The sequence below is a fragment of the Notolabrus celidotus genome, chromosome 3, assembly GCF_009762535.1.
Source record: "Notolabrus celidotus isolate fNotCel1 chromosome 3, fNotCel1.pri, whole genome shotgun sequence".
Taxonomy (NCBI): domain Eukaryota; kingdom Metazoa; phylum Chordata; class Actinopteri; order Labriformes; family Labridae; genus Notolabrus; species Notolabrus celidotus.
The window spans coordinates 7,112,857-7,133,368 of record NC_048274.1 but is presented as its reverse complement, the minus strand read 5'-3'; the positions used below and the strand labels follow the sequence as shown (position 1 = coordinate 7,133,368).

At 42.7% G+C, this 20,512-nt stretch overlaps 1 protein-coding gene across 4 annotated transcripts in view; it reads right to left on the bottom strand.

Moving 5' to 3' along the window:
• LOC117810642 (protein diaphanous homolog 3-like) overlaps positions 1-20,512 on the bottom strand; it is a 256,109-nt gene that overhangs the window by 103,743 nt on the left and 131,854 nt on the right. For all 4 annotated transcript variants that reach the window (XM_034680563.1, XM_034680566.1, XM_034680564.1 and 1 more), the window contains 3 exons: positions 19,146-19,385; positions 14,085-14,214; positions 643-767 (listed from right to left, as the gene is read on the bottom strand). In XM_034680563.1, the coding sequence (XP_034536454.1) occupies positions 643-767; positions 14,085-14,214; positions 19,146-19,385 (495 nt within the window). The remainder of the gene's footprint in view (positions 1-642; positions 768-14,084; positions 14,215-19,145; positions 19,386-20,512) is intronic.

Sequence of the window (20,512 nt, the reverse complement as noted above, 5' to 3'; positions counted from 1 at the left end):
TTTGGCTTCAGAACTGCACAACGGGAAGAGGCGGAGCAACGCTGTCCATTTTTATTTACAGTCTATGGTTGATACCATTTCCCTGTAAAGCATGCAATGAAAGTATCTAGAGTCAACCTTAGTCTGAAAGTTGTTGTAAAAGTAACTTAAAGGGATATTTTACAAGTTTTTAAAGCTCGTAGTAATACGGGAGTGGCCAAATGTGATTGCTTTTTGCAAATGCAGGATTATTTTTGTTGCAAAAATCCCCAAAAATGACAAACACTGTCCAGAAACTTCTCCGGAATAACCTCAAAGGGACTGCATGCTCTAAAAGCAAAGCATGGCAGTTAAGCACAAGAATACATCTCTACTTTTGTTGCGGATAGTTCTTGCATGAATTAAGAGGCTAAAATGATGTGTGGAAGGGAAACAATCATGTCTACATCATTTAAAGTGAATGTAAAGGGGTTTGAATGTCCCTCCCCTTCTAAACACAGGCACAGTTCCACGTGAAGGTATGAAAACCTGCTGTTTCCCCTTTTGTCCCGCATTGTTTTAAATTAGTAATAAGAATCCAAGTTTAGCAACTTCCTCTAACTTTTGTCGTCGATTCATTACACGGACTAGTGAGTGAAGAACCCATGCGTGTGTAAAGGATATATCCATTTTAGTGAAGAACATGTCATTGGGGTCATCAGGGGAGGAGAAAGTCTCCAGGTCTCTCTCCAGCTGCAGCAGCTGCCGCTCCATCTGCCTGAGGCTCTTTTCCAGATTCTCTGCAGACACTGCAACACACCCACAAACGTACAGTTTATATATCAAGACACACACACACACACCTCAACAAAGAACACAGAAACACACCCACATGCACAGGAAATGTGAAAGAAGAAGCAGTGAGAGAGCAACTCAATTACAGGTACAATCAAATTCATTATTATTTTGACGTTCTCAAAGAGTCAGAGGAAAACAGTGAACAAAAAAAGAACAGGGAAAATGAGAAAGGAGCTCGATTGCAAAGGATGGTTATTATGGGTTCACGCTGTGCCAGGAAGCATCATGGGAATAAACAATGACTGAAGAAAAAATAAACATCAAGCCAAGGTGCGTTCAAAACACAGCTTATTATTCTTTGCCTCTTATATGCTTATGCGTATGTCACAAGCAACTCAATTATACAATGCCCTTACTGACACAGACTCAACGTATGAAGTCGCTGCCGTGTTTGCTCATACTTTTAAAGCATACGTGTGACTTTTCAGGAACGGATTTTGAAACCGCAGCCTCAAAGCTGGGGGATTTATGTTGAAGTAGAAACCTTTCCTCGCCCTTCATGCTTTGTTTTGGGTCTCACCAACAGGTGCACGGATCACGCAGGTGGGAGAGCAGGGGGGGACACTGAGCCTAACTTTCTGTTAAGTTGTTCATGGCTGACACTTTAAGCTAGTCCTTGAATATAGCATATGGTTTAAATTACCCTGATTAGACCCTGCTTGACAAAAAGGCATAAGCAGCTTATTTTTAAGTAGTTTCAAATGTCCCTTGATCCTAATACATGCTTTAGCAAAAGGAGGGAAAAAAGGAGAGGGAACTTCAATGCAGCTAAGCTCCTCACTGAATTTATAACATAAAGCCATTTACTGACGGGAACTTTCAGTCTAAGACACAGACACTTATTCAATCTGACATCTTAATGAGCAATATTCTGAAAGTCTGCAGCTGGGTTTATATATTTGAGTTAAATGAAGAGTAAGTAAGGTCTTTCCACTCTCTGCAGGTAAAGGTGAGTCCTTTTTATTCTAAGGCCAGGGCCAAAAACAACTTTCAGTGCAGACTTCTCTCCACATCATCTGTGCCTGACTTCAGATTCTCAGTTTCTTCTGGTTATAATTATTGCATGCTTGACTTTTTCCTCCTTCTCTCCTCTGTAGTGATGTTTCTCTTCAGTCTCCATCGCCTCCTTCCCCTTTCTCTCCATCCTCTCCTTCCCTGTCGCTCATGGTAAGCACTGACACTAACATTTAACAGTCAGTTGAAGGCTCTGGAAATGCCACAGCACACCAATCCTTTAAAAAATCCTGTCACAGACAGCACTGTGACCGATGATGTCTCAATCAGAGCAGCATTCACAGAGTCACAGCTCTGCACCAGCTGACTGTTATACTGTGGGTTTCTTTTTAAATACCAACCAATCGTGACAATAAAAAGAAAACAAAGCACAGAGAGAAGAATCTGTTTCAGCAGGAGCTGATATTCCATGCAGAGGAGCCGTGATCTGGAAGAACACGTGATGAGTAGTGTTGTAGGACTCAAGATTGGTCTAGGTTTGGACCAAGTGACAACCTCCGGTCTCAAAATATGAAGCCCATGTGGAAGTGTTATAAACTGCAGTTCATCGAGAATCCACTTGAGGCTGGCTGCAGAAACACCGGAAACCACATACACACCAATTCAAAAAAGACGATCTATGCAGAATTAATTAACATGTTTACAGCCTGGTTCAAAAAACGGCTTGGCTCTACGGCGCTCATCTCTCTATCGGCACACACACTCTTTTTTAGGAACACATCATGTATTGATTGCCATCAGGACATAAAGATCATTTTAACCAGTATAACAAAAAGTGTATCTAAATCTGATTACCAACCCCAGCTTTAATGACACATCTTGAATGTGTTTTTCAAAAATGGGACTAAAATTAAAGAACAAAATCCCATAATATTGCTATTATAATTAATGATATATAAATAAATTAATATTTTAATGTCATTTTATATTTATCTTAATAATCTATTTATCTATTTTTGACTCTTGAATTTTTATCATGAATTACATTTGTATTTACATTTTGTGTTCTTTTATTTATCTTTGACTTTTATCTTTACCTTTTTAGTATCTTCTCTGTTAAAGGTGACATATCATGCAAAATTGACTTTTTAATGGTTCTTTACCTGAAATATGTGTCCCTGGCATGTCTACAAACCCCCCGAGAATGAAAAAAATCCATTCTGCCCCTGTTTTGATTTCTCCACCTTTCTGTAAATGTGTGTGAAACGAGCCGTTTCAGACTTCCGTGTTTTTGTTACGTAACAACAATATCCGGTCTGTAACGGAGTCAGAGCTCGGAGCTTGTTCAGCCCATAGACTGTATAAAATAATACTGAATCCCTCCTCCGTTTTTCATTCCCTGCACAAATGTGTGCTAACAAGGAGCTTAGGAGGGAGGCATGCTAGTTGTAGGCTGTCTTAATAAACACAAAGGCCGGTTTTACTCCCCACGTCTGCAGATTTGAAGATATAGTGGATGATTTTTATTTGTCATGGATAAGTGCTAGCGCTAATTAGCATAGCCACATAGCTATATGTTCATAGCTGTAGCTGTAGCTGTAGCTGTAGCTGTAGCTTGTCGACATACTGACAAATAAAACAACAAGAAACACTAAATCTGTGACCAATCCTTCATAAAAGGTCCTGCTGCCTTTCTGGCAGAGGTCGGTTTTACTCCCCACGTCTGCAGATTTGAAGATCTAGTGGATGATTTTTATTTATCATGGATAAGTGCTAGCGCTAGTTAGCATAGCCACATAGCTACATGTTCGTAGCTGTGTACCAAGACACACGTCTACATACTGATAAATAAAACAACAAGAAACACTAAATCTGTGACCAATCTTTCAGAAAGGTCCTGCTACAGGCGCCTCTCCGTCAGGATCAGATTCAGAGGGTTGAAGTAACGTGATCTCTGAGCAGCCGTGTATATTCAGCCAACATGTAAACATTAGATCAACGTGCTGGAGAGCCGAGGCACATCCACTTCCGGAGGGGGCGTGGTCAGAGGGAAAACAGAGTGTTCTGATGAGGAATGAAGAAGAGGACTTTTCAGGCATGCCAAAATCTGATTTCAAAGTGTTTTTTTGAGCATAAACTTTAAAGACATGTTTTTGGGACCTCTTAGACCAATATATATTAATGAAAAAAGCGTGATATGTCCCCTTCAATGTTTTATCTTATTTACTTATGAATTACCTGTTTCCTTTTTGATGTTTATTTATATACATTTAATGCAATTGATGTGCATTAGTCTCTACTTCTAAATCCATTTCTGTTTTCGGTTCAGTCATTACTTAGTTTAATTGCATTTGATTTGTAGGAAAGGCTCTCTATAAATAAAGCTGATTGATTGATATATTTCATAAATGTTAAAAAGTCAAAAACATTAAGACTTCAGCTTGTTGAGTGGAAAATGCAGCTCATATTTTGATCCAGTTTAACACGTAAGACGGATATTATGCAGCCTCTCAGCTGGGGATGTTTACAACGTCTGATGCAGTTGGATAGTAATCATTTTAGTAGCAGTTAAAGCAGAGTCACATAAGAGCACACACTTTAATACAACGGTCACCTATAGCACAATAAAACTGGACCTGGGAGGAAAGAGACTCTTTTAAAGGACCTCTATTCAGATATGCAAATTAACTGTGTTCACTACAAAGGAGCAGAGGTGTCATAACTCTCGGCACGGATTCAAGCTATTCTCTTTCTCGCCTCTGAGGTCCTGTTTTATTGCGCTATAGGTAGCTGCTTTAAATTAATTGTGCGGGTCTTATGTGGCTGATCTTTGCTCCATTGCGACCAAGTCTTTCTTGCAGAGGTGATAATGTTTCCAAGAGTGACCAATCAGGATTTGAATATTTGCAACAAGAGCATGCATGCAGAGATGTGCAGGATAATACCTACCAGTCTTTATTCAGTGCATTCTACTTGTTAAACTTCGGTGTCTTACTTTTAAACTTCAGTTCATGAGGAGTATAAAAAACAGTCAAACTTCTTTTATGTTACCACTAAGCTAACAAAGCCGACTGTGCTTCTGCTAACAGGAAATCCTTGACCGAATAATGAAGGATTTTCATGCATCTGACTGAAGCCCGATATATTGAATATGACAAAAAACACCCTGTAAAACATGTCTGAGTAAACAATCAGCGACGGCCACTTCACCTGCTCCATCACTTCCATTTTAATCTCCCTCCTTCTGTTTTTCCTTTTTTAAAATAAAAGCTTTCTGCATAACCAGGCAACCAAAATCTGCTGAATGAGGTGTGGGCAGCATGCTCAAGTGGAGGAAGGCCAGACAGGCGGTCTGTTAATAGAAATGATTAAAGCCCACCGATGATGCACTGACTGAGACAAGAGCAAGGGAGGGTGAGAGTGAGAGCGTAACAGAGAGTGACCTCGTCTTTTCTTCGCTTCACAAAACACGCTGCAAGTTTTTGGGCGAAGAGGCTCCCTCAGGTGCAAGGGCATATGACTGAGAGGTGAAAAACTGACGCATATGCTCTCAGAGAAAATCTGCCTGAGACTGATGAGGAGTGGGAGTACAGTACAGCAGCTGGAATGCTGTGTTAAACGGAGAGATGGCTTTGTAACCGGATGATGCTGGTGCACTGTATGAAGGCCGATTAAATACTAGAGTTTTAAAATTAGCACTCTACGTTTCAACTTTATTAAATGACGGATATCTGCAATGTTTGAAAACATTGTTAAATATCGTACACGTGAGGATACTCGACTTGATTGACTAGTGTTTGTGCCGGTCTGCTGTTCTCCATGTTTTATACAAACTTGTGTTTGCAGCATGTTTCTCCTGAGTCCAAAATAAAAGCCAAATCATGTTCTTACAGCACGAAATAAGCACAAGAGAATCCATCCTGGAATCTGACGATGCTACGTGAGAAAGCATTGCATGTTGACTAATGAATGTTACTAAGAAAAACTTGGAGTGATAAATTCAGACGAGCATTTCGGATGCCTTCATCCCGAAAGGATTAAATTAGGATTAATCATGCAGCCTCTAAATGAAGCTCGGGATACAGCCAAAGTCCACCAGATCTGTGTCCGGTTCGTCTCTGAGCAGTCACAGCACCAGATCTGATAGGTTTCTATTCTAGCCAATATGTTAACTTCCACTGGATCCGCTCGTCTCTGATCCGGCAGATTCAGAGCCCTCCGGATCAGATACGCAAGACTTCTATTTTTGCCGGATGCCGGAGCACGACGCATCAATCTCAACAGAGCAGATGGAGCGGGACAGGAAGTCAGGCACCAAAACAAAATGAAAACATCCGGTTCATTTTCAGAATAAAACACTCTGTGTTATCACCAGATCGTATTTCACTTAACTGCAACAACAAGCCGTCAGGATGAACAGAGCCAGGCCTGGAGTCAACAGGTCAGAGGTTTTCAGAGGACCAGAAAGACAACATGGATGAGGAGAGGAGGAGGAGGAGAATCCTTGATTCAGTAATTACCATGGAAAAACCTCGGTCACATTACTCCAGCTGTCCGGCCGTCTTTTTTTGGGGGGGTGATAAAAAAGGCAGAACTAGGGGAATGATAGCTGTGATGAAAGTGGACCCTGAGTATCTTCGCATGATGAGGAAATTCTGGACAAAAAGCCATTTCCATTTGATGACTTATCCGGATGTTTGCAGCAGCTTGCAAGGCACCCCTGCTCCTGCTACTGAGCACTAGAGAGACTCTGATTTTTAATCTTTATTCAGCTTCTGATAAAAATCCAAGGAAGGATGAAATCAGAGGAATCCCAACTTTAACAAGCCGGCTCATCAAAACAAGCTGAGTCAATACTACAGACTATATTTACACTGCTCTTCTTGTATTTGTTTTTAGACGATGAAAATAATTTTGTAGTGCAACCAAATTCTGGTGGTAACAAGCAGAGCTCAAGCTAAAACATAAATAACTGTCTCCAGGTCGTCTTTCTTCTCTCCAGGGTTCGTGTGTCTCTTGTTTTTGACTTCCTGCGTGTTATACTGTGAATGATTTCTTGGAGCAGTGGGGCCTGAGCGCCTCAGAGTCCAGAGGGGTTGCAGACAGATATAGGATGTTTTAGAAGAATAATAATTGGTATATTTGCAGAGGTCAAATTCCCCATTGACATCCTTTTATTATGCTGCCAACCTGCTGCGCTATAAACGAGACAGAGTGGAGCACACAAGCATGCACACTCGCTCACAAACAGCCCCACTGCACACAGAGCTCCACTATAGATCATCGGCTGATGTATGGAAATGAAGAGACTGGAAAACGCAGATCTGCCTTCTGAGGCCGGAGCCTGACAGACAAGAGCGGCGAGACTGATGGTGCCAGAGGCTGGGAGCTGGAGACTTGTGATGCAGGAGCTCCTGGAGCACACGCCGAACATTTACTACATACAGAAAAAAAAAAAGCATGAAGGTCACCGGGTTGTAGAGAAGACTGCTCATTGTAAACACTCTCCACCTGAGGCTCATCACTCACCCTGCATGAGGCAAATACATAAAACAAAGCTTAAACCGCGTATTAGAGAGGCATCTGAATCCTCACACATTATTCCTTAATGACTCCTCAAGGCCACCAGCCTTGAAGAGAAACTGAACCAAATCAGCTTTTCTGCCTTTGCTGCAAAACAAAATGTATGCAGACATGTCTATTTAGTGTCACAGAGAGCTTTTTAAGTAAGCAATGTCTCGGCTGCTGGCAGGAGCTTTTTGGTGAGTTACAAGCTCAAGAAGCCTGGATGAGCACATTAATATGTCTGCGTGTTCGCCTGATAACCGACATCAAACTCAGCACCGAACGCCAAGCAACAAACCAACCTAATTGCTAAAACTTACCTGCAATGTGTGCATGTGTGTGTGTGCGCGTGTGTTTTTAAAGGGACAAAACAAATAGGGATAGGACAGAAAAGGGACACAGAGAAAGATTGATAGACCAAAAACCAGACAGAGGCAGAGAAGAAAGATGGACAGACAGATACAGAGATATATTGACAGACTGATAAATAGATACATAGATAGAAACATGGGAAATGACAGCAGGAAACAGCACACAAGGACTGCTTCTTTGTGTCAGGATAAATAATGATTGCAGCAGTGAAAAGAGGAGAATGGAGCGAAAAGAAGACGGCAGACACAAAGGAACCCGTAACCAAACTGCGGCTCTGCTTCCATGAGAGACGGGGTTGGCGATGGGTGAGAGGAAGGCTGCGTTACAAAAAAGACAGCGGCAACAGAAGCGCAAATCATTACTGCTATACCTCCATCCAACCCTGTTTCCATGCTCAAGTAAGCCCCCTTGGTTAGCATCTACGAATGAGACGCAGCCTTTCAGTGCGTCTTTAGGTTCCTGAATGGCTGTCAGACATGATGAAAAGGGAGCCGCTGAAGAGCATGGTTTACAAAAACCAAATGGGATTTGTGTGTCTGAATACTAGATATGGCAAGATTAGGCACTTAGGGTATGCATGTAATTATGGTACAGACGTGGCACAGAAAATATTACATATATATGTAAAAATATACACAGCTAGGGGTCTGTGAAGTGAAGAGGTGGATCAAGGTTTAAGAGAGATCCAAGGATTCTGTTCTCCACTGATCTCACCTTTGTACTCATGTGTCTAGGCCAAGGGCTTGTGGACACGCAGCACAGTCGGGAGAAATGAAACACTCAACAGGAGCATCGTTATCCTCAGATTATTAAAGCAGCAACAGAACCTGGAGGGGTTCTTACAAAGAAGGGTCCAAACAATAAAGCCACACATTTCATCCTCACTCTGTTTTCTCCTTCTCACCCTTTCCTTCACTCCCTCCTGCTGGGAACCGAGCAGCGGGTAAAATCTTCTTTGGAGCGGCAAGAAACATGCTGTGACAGTGGAACTGAACAGGACTGTATAGCAGCAAACACACACACACACACACACACACACACACACACACACACACACACACACCCACACACACGGACAGACTGTACGCAGACTGCTGCTCACCACTTCCTCCTGAGAGTTGCCTATGGCAATAGGAACAAAAAAACATGACAGAGTCTCCCCTGACCACCCAGTCTGTCCCCGCCTGCCTCTGACCTTTACCGCTCTCTAGATACTCGGGCCTCACTCAGAGTGTGTGCACGTCCGTGAATCAAATTAGTCCAGTCATTTTTTTGTGTTGTTGAACCGACGCCGAGACTTTAACTACTTGTAAACGGTTTATTTTTTCCTCTGCTCTATAACTCTCACAGAGGATTAATGTTCGTATCAAACAGCAGTGCAGATGAGCACAGTGCAGCACGGATCAAACAATACACTGGAAAACATTTGTAACAACGCAGAGTATGTCGACAGAATACACAAGCATCAAATCCAAGAACTATCCCCAGAGAATGAGCAGTAGGTAGAAAAGTAGAGGTGAGTGAATTGCCTGGCTCTCTTTGAGGCTGATTTATACTTCTGTGTCCAATCGACGGTGAGGCCAACGTCGGGGGTCCGCGTAGCTCCTGTACCTACGCAGAGGTCTAAGCGTGTAGCTGATGTGCACCTCCTCCAAAATGTAGCTACGTGTACAACTGATACGGACCGCAAGCCCTGTGATTGGTCCTCTTTTACAGTTCTTCTGGGATCCCCGCTCATCAGCCGCGCATTGGCAGCATGAACATGTACTGGCTTAAGCAGGGGGACACGCCTGGCGCTGCAGGATTTGAGTCCCTCTCGGCGTAGTGTGTTACTGATGGTAGCCTGTATTACTTTGGTCCCAGCTCTCTGCAGGTCTTTCATCAGGTCCCTCTGTGTAGTTCTGGGATTTTTGCTCACCGTGCTCATGATCATTTTGACCCCACAGGATGAGATCTTGCGTGGGGCCCCAGATCGTGGGAGATTATCAATGGTCTTGTATGTCTTCCATTTTCTTACAATTGCTCCCACAGTTGATTTATTCACACCAACCTGCTTGCCTATTGTAGATTCACTCTTCCCAGCCTGGTGCAGGTCCACAATTTTCTTCCTGGTGTCCTTCGACAGCTCTTTGGTCTTGGCCATGGTCGATTTTGAAGTCTGACTGTTTGAGACTGTGGACAGGTGTCTTTTATACAGATAACGAGTTCAAACAGGTGCCATTAATACAGGTAACAAGTGGAGGACAGAAGAGCTTCTTAAAGAAGAAGTTACAGGTCTGTGAGAGACAGAAAACTTGCTTGTTTGTGGGTGACCAAATACTTATTTTCCACCATAATTTACAAATAAATTCTTTAAAAATCCTACAATGTGATTTCCTGGATTTTTTTTTCTTATTTTGTCTCTCATAGTTGAAGTGTACCTCTGATGAAAATGACAGACCTCTCTTATCTTTCTAAGTGGGAGAACTTGCAAAATCAGTGGCTGACTAAATACTTTTTTGCCCTACTGTATGTGTGTGATAGAAGTGAAGTGACAGGTAAATAAGCAGCGTAGCGTGTTACCCTCTGTGACACAGAGAGGAGCCACTTAGCAGCTGCAGCTCGCGATGCAGGGATTTCCATCTGTTGCTACGGCTCTACCTGCTTCAAAGTGTGTTAACACTCTGTTTTCTAAAGTCCGAAACGTGTAGGATCGATGTCTGTAGTTGTGGCTTGAAGCTAAATAAAAAACTGTACATATATTAACTCCTGACGGCCGCAGCTAAACATAGTTAAGCTACCTTGAAGATAAACATTTCATTTCCGAAAAAAAACTTTTCACAATAAAAGACCCCTCATGTTATGTAGTCCAAAACACTTTACTTTGAAAGGGCTGTAACAGGAAGCAGCAAGCTGTCAGCTGCAATAACTTGACAGAAAATAAAGTACCCGTAGATGTGTAAATTATATGAACAGGGGAGAAGGAGAGGAAAGAAAAGTCAGATAATACAGATTTAGTAAGAAGCTAGAAAGTCCTGAGTTCATATTTCTGTGGTCTCAGGCTCAGACATGAGTCGAGTGTTGCATTACAGACTTGTTTGATGGGGGTCACAGTGAGTTCACATTAGGGATGCTCCGATCGATCGGCCACCGATCATTATCGGCCGATTTCTGTGAAAAAGTATGTGATCGGCGTATGCCGATCAATGCCTTTCATTGCCGATCACAAAAAACGATCACCTGTGGCTCATACTTTGCAGCCTGCAGCCTGAAGAGGACCTGTGTGTAGTGTGCCCCCTCCCCCTTTCCTTCACACTGCGCAGGCACGCAGCGGCAAACCACAACAAACATGTCTGCCGTGTGGAACTTTTAGACAGTCTAAGAGTGACGTAAAGTTTGCATCCTGCAACACATGCGACGAAAAAAGTTAAAAAAGTTTCAACACAACCAATTTAATAAGACATTTAAAGAGCAAACACTTGGCGGAGTATGGTGAGTTTTTGAGGCTCACAGCAGTGAATGAAAAGAAGACAGCCGGAGCAGCATCAGTCAGACGGCAGCTAACACAGCCCACGGTGGCAGCACTCGCCCATATGAGCGTGACAGTCAGAAGGCTAAGCAAATAACCCGAAAAATAATTGAATTCATCGGGCTAGATGAGCCTTTCTCAGTGGTGGAAGACACTGGGTTCCGCTGACTGCTCTCTCACTTGGAGCCCCGCTACGTGCTACCAGGACGTAAATAATTCACAGACGTAGCGCTGCCAGAGCTCCACCAGACAGTGTACTCTCACATCCCACGTCTCCCTAAAGAAGGAATCTCATTCTCTGTAAGTTTCACGAGTTTCAAACATGGCATATTCTGAAAGACAAACTTGAGATATATTGTCTTTTATTGATTTGACTTTCTGCACAATTTAGCCTGTTTAGAGCCTTAATGTTTCCGATCTGTTAAAGATTGGGTTACTGATAGCAGGTACATTTAAGTGTTTTTCAGTTGTCCTTTTGACTGAATAGTTGCTGCATTGTGCCTGCAAGGTTTTTGTATTTTTTCTCTTGAAGAAGTAAGAAAAAACCAAGCGGCAAACTCCGGTCTCAAACGATGAAGGCAATGCGGAAGTGATATAAACTGCAATACATCGAAAATCCGCTTGAGGCTGGCTGCAGAAACAACGGAAACCACATAGATATGAATGGGAAAAAGACGATCTTTGCAGCATTAATAAACATGTTTACAGCCTGGTTCAAAAAACGGCTTGGCCCTGCAACGCTAATCTCTCTAATGGCACACACTGTACGGGGGGTGAATTTTTTTCTAACGTGACGGTTAAGAAGATATTAAGATTATGAGTTTTGCCCAAATAAGGACATGACTGACGTGACTCCCGGTCGGAAACACACAGCCATTGGCTAAGAGACTCACACTACGTCACACTCTGCCTAGTTGAGTTCCGCATTACCAATATGGCTGCCGCTGTCGATTTGCTTCAAAACAGCTCTTAGGAACAGATGGGTGACGTCACGGATACTACGTCCATATTTTATACAGTCTATGGAAAAAACATGTTTTTTTTTTCTCTAAATTAAGGTGATTTTATGGTTCCTTTTTCCCAGATCATGTAGCACTCACCATAACTAAATAGAAAAATTTACAGAAAGTCCATGTGATCGGTATCGGTGATCGGCAGTGATCGGCACTCATGGCTGATCGGTATAGGAATCGGCAGCATAACACCTGATCGGAGCATCCCTAGTTAACATATTTTCACATGTGATCTCTTTTCATTTTGTAATGCCGCAAAATATAATTACCTAAAGAATCAACTGTATAAAAAGGAAAATTATTAATGAATCACAAATAAATGAAAAAATAAATAAACAAATGAACTAATTAATGAAGGAATCCATCAATCAATATATACATAAATAGGTATGCAGGGTATGTGTGTCAATGTGGCTTTTAAGACGGAGGTGTTCTGAATAACTCGGTATTCGTCCAGTACCACGGCAGCACGACAGATCTATCCAGCCACCTACTAAGGCGCCATGGGATTTCACACAACGCCAGCCGTCCAGGCACCTCTTGCAGCGGTCCCGTCACTGAACCGTTTTGGATCATATTGTTCTAGATGAACCAATATCGTCCTTTAATCGTATCGACAACCACGAATCATGATACCAATCAAATCATTGTTAAAAAGAATTGTTACATCCCTAAGCAACATGTATAAGCTGTAGAATAACAAAACAAGCTCTGAATCGCTGAGGAAAAGTAAACAGAGAATGTAGCGGGGCCAGAAGCAGGCGACCGGCTATCAGAGAGACCACACTGCCCTCAAGCGTTTCGTCTGAGAATTGCTGTGCGACACGGACACATTGACGCACAAGTATGTGGTGCTCATGTCCGTGTCAGCCCCTGCTGAGTAGGGGAGACGCAGAAGTATAAATCAGGCTTTACAGTCTGACTGACAGCGTGCTTACAATAAAAGAATGAAATGTATTGGTTTCACACTGTAATCATCTGACTCCCCCTTCCATATTAGACATCACCTCTGTGCTGGCGTACACTGAAACTGAAGCCACCCTCTCTCCTCTCAGATTACAGTAAAAGTCATTTGTTTTCTGCATCTTAACGGATCTGAAATAACACAATCATAAGAAATGGGGCTCAGTAGTTTATGCGTCTGGACAGCCCACACAGCGAGCTCATTATCTGCTCATTAGGCTCACCTTTCCAATCATTCACCACGGCCACTGTCCACACCGTCACCGTTGTGTATGTGAGGTAATAACACCTGATCGCCACAATTAAGGGATTTAAACTTCTAAAACACTATTCAGCGAGGTCTTTGATCTGAAGACGACATTAAAGGCTTTTCTCACTTGTCTCAAAGCTAAAGAGGCTGACTTTGTGCGAGTGTTGGAGCGACAGTGTCACACAGAGCCGCAGAATCCAGACGGAAAAATAAACGGCCTCATTTGGGCTCTTTTTGTTTGCTTAAAAAGAAACGTCCAGCTATTTTTATAACTGATTTTGCATTTGTAAGACCAGTTGGCTAAGCCCTGCTGGTAAACACCGCCAGGGATGTTGATTTGACGGGGGCTGGATGAAGTTTCCTGAGCAGCAAGAGAGCTTAAGAACTTAAGTTGACACCAGCAGGAAACCAGAATAACAGCAATAATCACACTGAGATAACGCCTCAGAGAAAGAGGGGTGGAAGACACACGGTGTTAACATGATCAAGGAGAGGTGTTGTTGTTACTTGATAATTAGAGAAGGGATAAATGTCTGCGTACAATGAGTTACAATCGTTTATGTTCAACAGACAGTCACAGGTAAAAAACAGGGATCAGATTTACACTGGTTTGTCTGTTTGTTCAAAAAAGAAAGATATTAACCTCTGCTGGCTCGGTCCACGTGCTCCAGGTCTTCAACAAACTTGACCACATCGGGATATTCCTCTTCACACACTTGCGCCAGGAAGTGGAGTAACGTGGTCTTTTGGTCGGCTGACTTGGTGTCCTTGAGCTTCAGCAAAAAACACAAAAACACAAACACGTATATTAATACACACACAGAACCTCTGACGATGAAGGATGGATTTTATTTCAGGTTATTAAGGAACACATTTGGAGCACTGAGCGATAATAACTGCTCTGACGGAGGACGGGGTGATGGCAGATTTTGAAAGTGGTCATTCTAAACGTTGCTCATCTTGTAAGTATTGATTTTTTTATATGCAGTCAGTGAGCTTACATCAAGACATACATATTTCTGTAATCTTTGAAGGGAATATTTAGCAAAATCAGATCCTACTTTGAAACACTCCTCACACGCCGGTCTCAGCAGATGTGTGTCTAACATGAGTCTGGTCCTGCTGGAGGTTTCTGCCTGTTAAAGGAAGTTTGTCCTTGCCACTGTAACTTGCTTAATGCGTATGGGAGGTCGAGCCTTTAGTTATCAGGCTCCTCTCCTTTGGAATCATCTACCAGTCAGGGTCCGGGAGGACACCCTCTCTACTTTTAAGAGTAGGCTTCAAACTTTCCTCTTTGATAAAGCTTATAGTTAGAGCTGGCTCAGGCTTGGACCAGGTCTTAGTTATGCTGCTATAGGCTAAGAATGCAAGGGGAACTGACACACCTGTCCTGTCTTTCCCTCTCTCTGGAGTCCCTAAGCTCCCTTGTCCCGTAGGTTCCTCTGGATCTCTGCTGCTGTGGACATGCCAGACTCCAACTGCTACAACTACTACTATCAGTCCCACCACTATACTCTCTCTATCTCTCTCTCTCTCTCTCTCTCTCTCTCTCTCTCTCTCTCTCTCTTCCTCTCTCTCTTCCTCTCTCTCTTCCTCTCTCTCCCTCTCTCTTTCTCTCGTTTCTGCCTGTTAAAGGAAGTTTGTCCTTGCCACTGTAACTTGCTAAATGCTGCAAAAAATGCTGGGACTGGATCCTATCCTATCCTGTCTTGATGTTGGGTCTTTGTTAATAATAGAACATAGAGTATGGTCTAGATCTGCTCTGTTTATTCAAAAGAATAAAAAAGGCACCAGGGATGTTTCAAAATAGCTCATTTTTGTCCTCCTATTGCACTTTTGTAGCAAACCCTGGAGAGGTAAATAAAACAAGGTAGCCTGGTCTAAATATCTCTGTTTTTTAATGAAGCTAAAGTAACGTCCCTCAAACAGACTTAGAGGACATTATGCAGACATGCGATCCAAAGTGCAAACTAATGTGATTAGTGCACCTTTCTTCTCTGTGAAGGTTTCTTTGTTCTCTAATTCAATAGGCTGAGGTAAAAGAAGAGAGACCTGGTTTGAGTCACTGATCGACAGGAGATACAAACTGTAGCAGAGAAGCGAAAGCGAGCTGTCGTTCACAGTCTGAGGCTCTTGTGTTGTGAAGCAGGCTGTTGTCTTTGTACACAATAAAATAATGATGTCCCTGCTTGATACAGAATTGAATTAAAGCACTGTAACTCTCCACCTGCGTGGAAAACATGCTTCACTAAGAAGTGTCATTATGAAACAACAAATATAGGATGCAGATCTCCTTTTGGGGACAAAAGAAAATTGATTTGCAAAGTAAAACAGGAGAATACTGGACGAGACAAAGAGGCGCAATTCAATCTGAATTGGACTTTTGTTGCTTCTGTGGAGAATTAACAACAAACTGTGATCTATAACCACGACTGCTGGATGAATCGTGACAAAGGAAAGCGTCCTTCATTCAGCTGTTGTCAGCCCATTCAGCAGCTTTAGAAATGCTGGATGTTGGCGGCCCTACAGATGATTTCAAGTCTCATGCAGCCGACGCATATTCACAATGTGATGACCTTTTCTGCGCTTTGTGCCTCCCTCTCTCCCACACACACACTTTTTTTTTTTATTTCCAAATCCTCTGATAAATTTCCATCACTGCTCTTTTACAGTCTAATTCCAAGATGTCTCTCAGTATCCCCGCCAAACATCCCTCCTGTGGAGTGCGTTGCTATGTATCTCTCTAGGTGATCTATTGGTAGACAGCAGTGTACTCAGCCCCGCTGGGTTTAATCATGTTTGTATTATCTCCTCTAATCAAACATTCTCATCTCTCTTTTCATTTCTGTTTTCACATTTTTTTCAAAAGCTTCAAGTGCTTGCTCACAAAAGGTCCCTCTCTGAATTTAGATGGATGGTAATCATAGTTGACAATGTAAACATTTTGCTTTTCCAGTCAGGCTGGGTGCAATTTTCTTGTGCTGTGGAGTGTGCCATGGAATTAAGCTGTCAAACTCAGGGGGGCAGGCAGGAAGGTGATGTCTTCCTGTGTGTGTATCCTGTCTCTGACATAGACTCACACCTTTATTTCACATCACACGAGCGACAAAGACGAGGAAACACTCAAAGAGAGGCATTACAAATTCAGCGTACGCAAAAAAAAATCCTTCATAGTTGTTAATTAATTGATTATGTTATTGTCACACTAATGAAAGTAATCCATCATGTATGTATGAATCCATGTTTGTGTAGGCACACACTCTGGTGTTTATATGAACATAAGCACCCAAGTCTAACAGGGCAGCGAGGTGGCAGTGATTAATGGCTGCGGTGCTTGTTACTGTGGAAACTGCAGCGAGTGTGCCAACAGCTGTAATGTAACCACCGGAGTCTCCTACTCCGGGATTACACTCTGTTCTCAGCATCGCTATCATAGAGCAAAACTTACCGTTCTGTCCTCACGCCATTAAATCTCCAAAGGGAGAGATATTTGCTGTACCTCTCGTCCCACAGGGTGTGAAAACTTTCAAAGGGGTGCTAGCTGTAGCTCCAGTTATCTATTCCGAGCAGGAGAATGAGAATAAAGTACTCGCCGGGGTTTGGCAGCTTTGATAGATGCCAGCAGATAGAGGAGAAGAAGAAAAACTTGACTTGTGGGGCTGATAGTGTTCAATCAAATGAAATAGTTTCAAACAAAATGTCTAATCACAGCAGCCACTTCAGATCCCTTCTTTGATACGGCTCAGCAGATGTGACATCAAAAAATTACCCCAAAACGACATACAGACGCACAAAGACGCCATCTCCCCCACTCTCTTGATGCAGCCATACAAGAGCTGTGAATACAACACACAAAGAGACACACACGTAACATCTTCCACGAGTGAAGTCGAGGCTGAGTCTCTTTCAGGTCATCAAACATGTTCCTAATAAACTGTGATTAAAAGGTGTGATTGATTGATGGCTTATTGGGACAGGGCTTGTACTAACGCTGACACAATATGAACTAATTGCTAACGAGCCTTTTTACAAATGAGGTTTTTGACTTCTTGTAATCAGAGAATGAAGAGTAAAGAGGACGAGGCCTCTTTCAGAAACCTTTAATAATGTGTTTACTTTGCATCTGGTCTCAAATGAGGCTGATGGTGGCTTTTATTACAGAGGATGTGCTGCAGCAGCTGCATCAACAACGCTGCAAACTTTACGTCAGGAGCTTTTTTTTGATTGTTGCTTCAACTCCTGTCGCACACGTGCAATGGGCCACTTCCTGTATGTGCTAGGGATGGGCGCTGATTTTTGAATATTTGTTTTTTACCGCTGCCTGGTTGTAATCATATAGACTGTATATAAAATGGACGTAATCTCGCTCAGCTTGAAGTGAGGCCGCCACAAAAACTGCTCCCCCCAGTGGCTGGCTGCAGTATAGGTCAAAAACTCTGTCTACTCCACTCATTTGAATGGGGCTGCGGTCAAACTTTAAAAAATAAATACACGTCGCACGAATGTTTCTCACATCCGTATGCAGTGGTGATATGTAGTTATTGTTTGACTGTTTTCAAGGCCTCTTTTTTCTTTTTTTATGAATATTTTTACTGAGAAATATGGCAAATTTACAATGATTAAGTTAGGGAGTCACAAAAGCAAAGACATGTATAGTGATTGACTACTGCAATGGAATACTGTGCATCCCAAGTATTGAAGTACAAAAATAATAATACAACAAGCCATAATTTCCTTTTTCAATTTTCCACTGAGCATAGAGAAAAACAAAACATGACAAATCTCCCAAAAAATATCTATATATAGTAATAATGTTAATAACAGTTGTAATAGTAATATATTAAAAAATAACTAAATACAATAAAATGAATTAAAAATAAAAAATAAATACAAAGGCCTCTTTTTTCTGAAAAGTTTCTTTTTCATTAGTTATTAGAGGTTAAAAAACAGGGTTTTAAATCGGGGTTTGCTTTTATTGACAATTGCCATAGAGAGAAACTCCATAGGACCTGGGACGGTACGCTATAGGGTGGAGCTTGTTACCGTGGAAACACACAAGTTCCCTACTGCGCAGACTCTAGCTGCAGAAAATGTACAAGATGTCTGCGTTCTGGAACGGGATATTTTGGCTTCAAAACCGTACAATAAGAGAAGGCAGAGCGACACTGTCCATTACATTTACAGTCTATGGTTGTAATACAGTCTTCCCACCAGACGTTGGCGACAGAGCATCTTAAAGCTGTTTGCTAACCGCATTGAGTAACAGAAGAAGAAGAAGAATGCTAACTGCATTAAGTAGCAAATGAAGAAGAAAACATTCGCGACAGTCGCCGCAATTTTCTCCGTTTCTGAATGTCACACTACTACACACGTATTTCCAGAGATTGAGTGTGGCTGTAAAATGTAAACATACACGGCACGCTGCGTCACAGAAACACTGACTTAAGATCGAGACAGACGCTGTCAGTGTCCACTATTAGCAGCACCTCATCCTGCTGATGGTTAACGTGACTGCCACACAAACGGGCCGTTAACAGGACAGGTCTCTCTTCCTCTGTATGCGAGTGTGTGTGTGTGTGTGTGTGGGTGATTATTTAAATAATCTTCAAGTAGATGCCAATGATTATCGAATAGTATTTTGGCTTGAAATGCCCATCCCTAGTATGTGCACAGTTGATGGTCAGGTCAGCATCTCAACCCTTACCTTGCAGAGCGAGCTGAGGTCGAATCCATACGACTGGGCGTTCCGAGACCCCGCGTTCATGAAGTTCCCCAGCAGCAGCACCAGCTCCAGCATGCGGCCGAAGGAACGGCTCTTCCTGACCTCGTCGCAGGCGGCGTTGACGGCCAGGATGTCTGGACGCAGGTTGTTCACGTGCTCGTCAAACTGCAGCCGGAAGAGGATGTGGCTGAGGCGAGGACGCAGCCGCTTCACGCTGCCCATCTGGGAGAGAGGAGAGGAGACACGGAGGGAGCAAGGATGCATGAAAGGGAAAAAGGAGAGTGTGAAGAGTTATGCCAAAGAGGGAACAAAGTCGGAGAAGATAGTTAAACTTGAAATAACTACAATCGCACTTTGGGCACACACATCAAGCCCGTCTAATTTAAAAGATATTTATGCAGCCGGGATGCTGTAAAAGTGTTGCTAGGCAGTAGTAATAGATGCTGGCAGTGATTTGATTTGGGACCCAGGTCTGGTAAGTTAATTGCAGAGTTAGTGTCCATATAGGGCAGAGAGTGGAGGGGGTGGAATGTACAATAGGCTGCCTTGGATTACCACTCTCACACAATTAGAGAAAATTGGAAAATATTGCACTGGGCCCAGGGCTCGGCCACGGCAGTGATTGTGTACGTGTGCAGGGTGGCGGGGAGGGGCGCAGGTTCCAATTGTCTGTTTCACACAACAGCTGGCTGTGCGGTTTGATGTCCTCCATCAAGGGTTTAATTATAGCTACTGTAATGTTATCAAATGACTATTTTAGTCGGTGAGTAAGTGAGTGTGTCTGTGTGTTTGCACGGTGTGTTTTTGTAGAAGATAAAAGAGGAGAGAGAAAATCAAGGCGAGAGGAGACAATGATGAAATTAAGAAATAGCAAAGTGTACAAGAAGCAAATATGATGCTGAAACTGAGCCTGGAGATACGGGGAATTATATACTGTGGTTGAAAGAGAGAGAAGAAGAAGGAGGTTGACGTAGAGAGCACGTACTGCTGCTTATCCATTAAGGCCACAGAGAGCAGGGGACCCATTTGGGATGCTGAAGACAGCATTAACAAAATAAGAGGGTGAGTACAAACATAACAGAACGGACCGCACACACACCAAGGCTCTGTTGACATACTCGGGATTGCTGTCGTGCTATCAAGAGTGTGAAAAGTGAATTTAAAAATTACACAGTATATAGTGAAAAAGCAGATTAATGTGGGTAAATATTTTGGCAACTTGTAATAGATGTCACCGTGGAGTGTCAACAACAATTTAAATCCAAGATGAAAGACTGAAACTCGAAGGAGCGGGAGTGGTAAAGACTGTGACTACAGTGGAGCCAGTGGGACGCACTGGCTGCCGAACA